Source organism: Chaetura pelagica, unplaced genomic scaffold (genome assembly GCF_000747805.2).
Source record: "Chaetura pelagica isolate M959 unplaced genomic scaffold, ChaPel_1.0 scaffold70, whole genome shotgun sequence".
NCBI lineage: Eukaryota > Metazoa > Chordata > Aves > Apodiformes > Apodidae > Chaetura > Chaetura pelagica.
The window spans coordinates 5,009,966-5,017,465 of record NW_009952265.1 but is presented as its reverse complement, the minus strand read 5'-3'; the positions used below and the strand labels follow the sequence as shown (position 1 = coordinate 5,017,465).

At 40.9% G+C, this 7,500-nt stretch overlaps 1 protein-coding gene across 1 annotated transcript in view; it reads right to left on the bottom strand.

Moving 5' to 3' along the window:
• MEIS2 (Meis homeobox 2) overlaps nucleotides 1–7,500 on the bottom strand; it is a 176,090-nt gene that overhangs the window by 6,493 nt on the left and 162,097 nt on the right. The window contains exon 9 of the mRNA XM_010007746.1: nucleotides 227–285. Coding sequence (XP_010006048.1) covers nucleotides 227–285 — 59 coding nt within the window. The remainder of the gene's footprint in view (nucleotides 1–226; nucleotides 286–7,500) is intronic.

Below are 7,500 nucleotides of genomic sequence, written 5' to 3'. Positions count from 1 at the left end.
GAGAAAATAAAAAGCAGTTTCAGTAGAGTCAGGGTGGGAAATCTCCAATTAGCACCAATTAGCGAAGTTGCTTCCTACAGCGGAATTCTGGGGACATAAGAAAAAAAATAATCTCCCAGAATGCCTGGTTGGAGCATTTATTTACCAGGTGATGGGACTCCTGAAGAATAACTTGATGAGGATTTGCGCCTGTGGGACCTGAATACAGATACTACTTGGAACTTGCCTGCTCGATTTGACTGGTCAATCATAGGCTGTACTATTCTTCTTCTGGCATTAATAAACCTGCAACAGAATACAAAGAATAGAAGTCCTTTCATCAGCTTGCTTCTGTGTTTTGAGAACACCTCTGCATCAGAACTGACAGGATTTTAGCATGGCGCGGCAACGTGTTTTGCTTCGTGTTGCTTTTGAAAGAGTTTAATTTCACTTTAAAGGATTTTCCTCTAAGTGCTCAGAAATTGTAACCAGTAACACGCTTATCTTCCTAGTCTGCTTAAAGCTGGATTTGCCAGAAGGCTTTGAACAAGTAAACGTGACCGAAAACTTGTGTTAAAAGACAATTTCTTCTTTAAGTTCTTTGAGTGGTTTGGAACCTGGTTAGAGTTCACAGGCTGGGAGATTTTATTTTTTTCCTCTTTCCATCCTAGGGATCCAACTACCCTTGCAGCTGGCCATAAATGAGGACCAGGCTTTGCCACTCCGTGCTTTCACAAGGTATCGTTAGGTCAGCAAAGCCATCAATTAGGCTGTCTGAAGTTTTATCACCAGCGCAGCAGCAATAAGTGCCGGCCCAGAAAGACTTCTGCTCCTCGGCAGCTCCCGCAGCCGGCGCCGGTGCAGACGGGGGTCGTGCGGAGGTCAGTGCCAGCCAGGGCCGACCCCTGCGGCCGGGCGAGCGGGGACACCCCGCGCAAGGCCACCGCCCGCCCTGCGCTCGGCCACCTTTAAACTCCTGAGAAACCCCCCGGTCGCAGGTACATGTGGTTAATATTAGGGCCAAAATAACTTCCCCCCTCCCCCTCCTCTCCAACCAGGGCAATTGCAGAGGCTTTTGAGGGCTGGTAAAGGCAGTTAGTTGGCTGCAGAGACTGGATTTGATTTCGCTAGTAATCAAAAAATAAGTGCTTGCATATTTCTTATTAGCTTAATGCGCAGCGATCCACATTGGCACAAGCTAAGCCAAATTCATATTCCTAAAATAATTGTAAAACTTGCCTGTTCACTGAGTTTCTTTCAAAACAAGGCAATTTTCTATCACTCAGGAGCCACACTTGTTTTTGTCCCCCCTCTTTGTGTTTGAGAACACTTTGGAGCTTTCGTGCAGGTTTTGTGAGCTATTTCACAGCTCAGGCTTTCGGCTGGTGACCCTTAAGGAGTGCTAATGAAGTCGAATACTAGTGTTTAATCCTCTTCAGAAATACTAACATGCCCATCATCCAAAACAGCCTCCAGTAATTGCCATTGGGCCCGATCCAACGCCCAGTGAAGTCTTTCAGTCAGTTAAATGAAAACTAAGTTCATCTGCTCATTTAGTAAATTGCTAGCCTTTTATATAGCATCAGCTCTGCAAGGCCTTTTGTTGCGCTTCGCTCCCTCCCGCCCCCCGGTTAAATTCCTCCGCAGATAATAAAAGACAGTGACACACCTTCCATTGCATCTTCCGTAATCACAGTCGTGGAAATTTCATTAGACAGATGCATAAATGCTACAAGTAACACTAAAGGGCTCTTTTGCATCTCTCTGTTTACATCCAAAAGACACTCTTTATTCTTTAGGAAAAGTATAATTCAGTTGTCAGAAATGTCATCTTGCCTCAGAATTAGTCATGACTTCAGGTATTAAAATAAAAACTCAGACACAGCCGATGTACTTGTTTATTCCCTTCTGACTGCTGCGTAGCGAAGGCATCTCCTACCACAATGATGGGATTTGGAGGCATATTTCCACCCTCAAAGACAAAGGTCTCCGATAGCCCTTAATTTGCTGAGTTACTTTCCAGTAGCGTTACCGTGCTGACCAAATGGAGCCTGACCTGAACCTCCTCCATCCAGCTCGCCTTTTATCAGCTAAAGTTAAGGCTAATAGAGATTAACGGGAAAGCCTGATAAGACTGTTTTCTCTTCTCCGATGAGCTTCTAATGGTGTACACAGATGGCAAGGTTTTAAAGAATGGAATGAACGCTTATTTAGGCCTGTAAAAAATCACAGACAACAGGAACACCCCACACCCCCCGCACACGTTTTCCTTCTTACTAACCCCCTTTCTTCAATCAGGCCACTCTTCAGGAAAACCAAATTGCTTTTTCGTTTTTTATTTAAACCCCAACCACTTTTATTATTTACATCTGGTGGTCCCCTTATTTATGTCCCTCTCCACTTCCCTGCACACACACCCCGGCTTGCAGGGCTGCGAAGCATTATGGGCCTCGGCTCTCAGCGGGAGAACTCGACACTGTCTTCAAACAAATAATTAAGGGGAAGGTTAAAGGTTCACCCAGAGGTCATAGCTTTGGATACTCCTCAGAAAGTTTACATTAGTAAGAAATGGGTGCCCTCTGAAGTGTTTTTTTCAATGGGCTCACACAACAAGGCAGAGCATTAAGAAAATTCGAAGTCCTGGAGGGTTTCAGGTGACAACTGCTTTACCTCTGAGCACACGGATTGGGATACTTCACTCCAGCCCTACATATTTGATGGCGACCACAGAGTAAGCCTTTTGGGATGGGTGTTGAAAATCTAATCTTGCCCAGCTCCCAAATGGTCTTGGCTTTACTTTACTCTGCTGATATGAGCAGTGCCAGCCTTGCAGGGTGAACTCCACATAGAGGCTATTCATTAGTTATTTTGGAAATGGGAGTTAAAGCCCTAATAGTGAGTCCCCGATCTTTGTCACCCTACAGAAAAAACAAACAAACATTTTTAAAAGTGATCACGTTTGTCCAGTGATGATTGTAAAAAATAGTGCTTGGGTTTGATTTCTAGTTTCATTATTTCTCCATTTTTCTTTTGCCCATGTCCCTGACTGCAGGCAAAAATTATGTTGTCTAGACTAACAAAACTTTGTTTGAAGAGAAGACAGACTGTCTTACACTTAGAAAGATATAGAAACACAGAGGCTCTAGGCCTCAACATAATTTGCAAATTCCATTCCTATGGCTCCTCTGAAAAATCCTGTGCATAAACAGCATCAGCTATACCCACCAAAGGGTATGTCTGAAAAATTATACATGAAATTATTTATACTTGCGGACTGCAGGTGCTAAACAGACATACTTCTTAGGTGAAGGTGAAAATCAGATCTTAGTTTCATTAGCAGTAGCTACATCAAGTAATGTGTCAGCACAACTGGTAGACAAGGGCACAGAATGGAGTGTTTGTAGATTATTATTTATTTCTTATACTGTCCCATAAATATGCACAATGTGTAATAGAAACATAGAAACCATAGTCACTGCCCTAGCCTTTATGTTTTTTGAGGGCTTTTTTTGAGTCCCCCAGGGAGCATCTCCAGGGCCAAAGTAAAGTAAAATACAGCCTTTTACACAGCACTTCAGTCTGTGCATTGCAGAAACACTGGAATGCTATCTGGCACAAATGTCTTCAAAAGACATTAAGAGACAGGTGAAAAAAGAGAACACCAATGCCACTATTTCCAACATTATTTGGAACCCTATAAAAGAAGAATTCACAGCTCTGTTCCTGACACTAATTGCCTGCCTTGTTCATACCCTTCACCCAGAGGCCAAAGATTGAATGGCCTGAGAAGATGAATAAAATCTATCAACAAGACATGGATTCCTTTGTTATTCTTCTGTTAATAGTAATTCCTATTATTTGGATGATAGCAGCAGTCAGAGGACCCAATGAAACTCAGTCTTACTCCACCCCATGCTTCACAAGCACACCGTCCAAGAGAACTCAGGGTCTGAACAGATTTCCAGGCAAAGCCTGGGGGAGAGGAGAGATGCCTTCTCCCTGTTTGTAAAGGGGAAGGGAGACAGAAGGAGATTAAGTGACAAGGCCAAAGTCATACAAGAGATCTTTGGCAGAGCCACACACCCAACATAGATTTCCTCAGTCCTCTTTCAGCACTCCTACAATCTGCTATCCATATGTCATCTTTCCTTTGTTCCCCCAGCTTAGCAGTCAGGCACACTGGCAGGGGACTGCAAAGGGAGCTCACGTTGCCACTGTGTGTGCCTTACCTGCTGTGTAGACAAAGAGGGGTCATCAGCCTCCTGGGCTGTGAGGTAATACCTGCACAAACTCCACATTCATATGGTACTTGGTCCTCATTCCAGAATGATAAATGATGTGTGTAATGTTCAGAAATATATGTAATTGACATACCACGTTTAATGAAAATCTCACTTCCAGGATTTTGCAAATAACGGATTACAGACATCACTTATTCAAACAACAGCAGTTTGAATTGAAAGAAGGTCTTTTGCATCTTGTATTTTTCTTTAATTGCTACCTAAGGCAGCCACATATATTTCCTACAGCCAGAATCTGTCTTTCTCACACAAGTAGTTCTGGTAACTTTTGTGGAACAATTTATGAAAGCACAATGAACAAGGTTTGGCTCAAAATCTTTCAAAATGTATGGACTTTCAAAAGAACATATTTCATTTTTATCTGCTTTGTACAAAAACCAGTAGAGCAAGAGAGGTATACCAGTGAATATGCACTGTAATCTGGTGTTGAAGCCCTAGTCCTAATTGTTTCCTACCATTGCAAATTAGCATGACAATATAATCTAATATATGCATTCAATTGCATCTCTTCAAATACAGCCTTGGTTTTCTTTGTCCAGAATAATAATGTATACTGTATTTTATAGGAAGTCCTGTAATTAATCTTCTTTATATATTTATCATATTTTATCTCGTCATATCAAATGACGTTAAACTCACATTTACATAATACATTCTATTTTTGTAATAAATAATGTTCAGATAAAATCACAGAGAGATACTTCTACAGAGTGCAAAAGAGAATAAACAGCAAAATAGATATCTCTTAGTTTGCTTACTCCATCTGGCACATTCAAAAATAATTCTGGTTGCTGTTTCCACTGTCTTTTTTACACATACTGTACATGTATTCCAAAACACTGTGATCACTCCATGACTGAATCTGAGTAAGATCAGTTCTTGAAATGAACTGCTAGTGGCTGTACTGATTGGTAATCAGAATTAGAAATATCTCCAGCTTTATTCTATGGCTACCATGGAAAATTCACTTGAATGATGTAGGGTCACAACAGGTTTTCTTGCAGGAGCATGAATTGCATGAAAGCTTAGAAAACTACAATTCATCCCCAACTTGGTCTGTAATCTGAACTCAAGTAAAGAGTGGTAAAACTCCAGTCACTTGTCTATACACGTAATATCTTCCGTGTGGTGAGCTGGTGCAAAACTGAACCAGCCTCCTGCAGCAGAGTATATATTGTTCCTTCTGAGAAACTGAGGAACAACAACATGGAGCTACCACATGTCTCAAAACTTTTCAGTGGCAGTCTTCAATTTGGATTTCCAAGTAAAACAGATAATGAAGTGTAAATTATTGCATTTATTTAACAAACCAACCACTGCATACATGGCTTCTCAATTCTTTAGGTGAAAAAATGAAACATAAACAAATTTGTGAGATGAATTCACCATCAGTTCTCTAAAAAGATTAATGACAATTTAGATTTTAACCCAAGAAGACACTTCTTCTCTTTCACTTGAAAAGAACAGATATACTGAATGAACATTGTTGCAGGCTTAGTTATTGATATAACAAAAATAAAAGTAATAATAACAACATTGTTCTTTTGTGTTGTTTTTTTTTTAATTATTTTTATTTTCTGTCTTCTGAACATAAATTTTCAATTTTTGTTTTGGTACCTGGAACCTGCTAAATCCAGATGAGAAGCTTGGTTCTTATTAAACTTATGTAAATGGGAGCTGAGTTTGATGAATAACTGGGGTTTAAGCACCTGCTTCAATGTTTTGCTGAGTAAGAGCCTAAGAACGCATTCTAAAAAAAAAATATCCAAATGTCTTCACCTTTGATGGGAAAATAAATCTTTGCTTAAATGATATTTCAGTATTTGTACTATGAACATGTCAGTGTTTAGCTCAATAATATAACTACACTGATCCCTTGTTGCCCAAGAATGCCCTAGTTTGGAAGGGCAAATAACCAATGAAATATTACAGCTAAGTTACAGAAAATGTTTTCATAAATAAGCTAGAAAATTACTTCTTTCCCCAGCTGAAAGAATAATTTCAGAAGTCTTGAGCAGATCACAGCAGTCTGAAAAAATGCTTAGAAAAGAATAATTTGCAGAAACGCTTCTATCAGTATACACCCACCCTCCACCCCTTTACAGCAGTCTTTGTCTATCGCCCAAACTTTTATCTGAGCAAGTAAAATCTAGTTATCTTAGTTTCCTTAACTTCTTCCTCCAACATGTATTCTAAACTGACAGAATTAGGTTTAGACATCCTTCTGTACATGGTATGTACAAAAATAGTTGAAAAAGACCTTGTTTATGCTTCACTGAATCTATGCCGCACCTGGTTACCAACTCTTATTTGCAGCATTCCTTATAGGAAATTTAAAAAAGCTGAGTTAGTCACCTGGAAATGAGCCATCTGAACAAGGCTTCCCTAAGTCATGAATATTGAGAAATGGAGTCACAAGGCTAGCTTTGAGAGGAAGAGGGAGGGACAGGCAAGTTGATTCCCTGACAAAACTTCACATACTTTTATTCAGCCTTGTTAGAGAAGGGAGGTTATGGGCTTTTAAAAGTGATTTTCTTAAGCTAATTTAGACATCTTACATCTGTCAAAGGTGTGATTCAGAGGACCTAAGTAATCATCCATGTTTGGTAGAGAGAAGGCTTCAGACGATGACAGAGAGCACTCAGCTGGGTGTCCGAGGCAGCCCACAGCCATCAGCTAACCATCCCAAAGATCTCTGATGCATCTTGTATATCTATGTGGGAACTCTTAAACATATGTTACGCGACTCAGAGCTTCCAGTTGTTGGAAGGCACTTGTTTGCCCGTTATGTGAGACTGTGCTAAAAATCAGAACTGTAAACAGCACCCTTCTTGGTTTTTGTAAATTTTTCAGTCATTGCACCACTTTTTTTAAACTGCTGTTCTCACCCACAAAAGCTAGTAACTTACTCAAAAGATTCTCACATAACAATTGTCTCCTGGAGCTGGGACCTGGAGTAAACATGAAATAACTTGAGCCTTGTGATAAAATCATGAGAATTGGCAAGGCAGGCATCTATTCACCTCAGAGAAAAGCTGTCTCATGAAACATGTAGCTCTCAGTTACCAGGTTACCTCTTGCGAGCGTAAGGAAGTGATTTGGCTCTGCCAGGAAAGGACCCGGTGGCTGTCACAGGGAGCCCCGACACGGCCCCACAAACCCCAGGAGCCACCCTGCCCTCCCTCCCGGGGCAGGGCCTTGTGCACAGGACCCTTTCCCT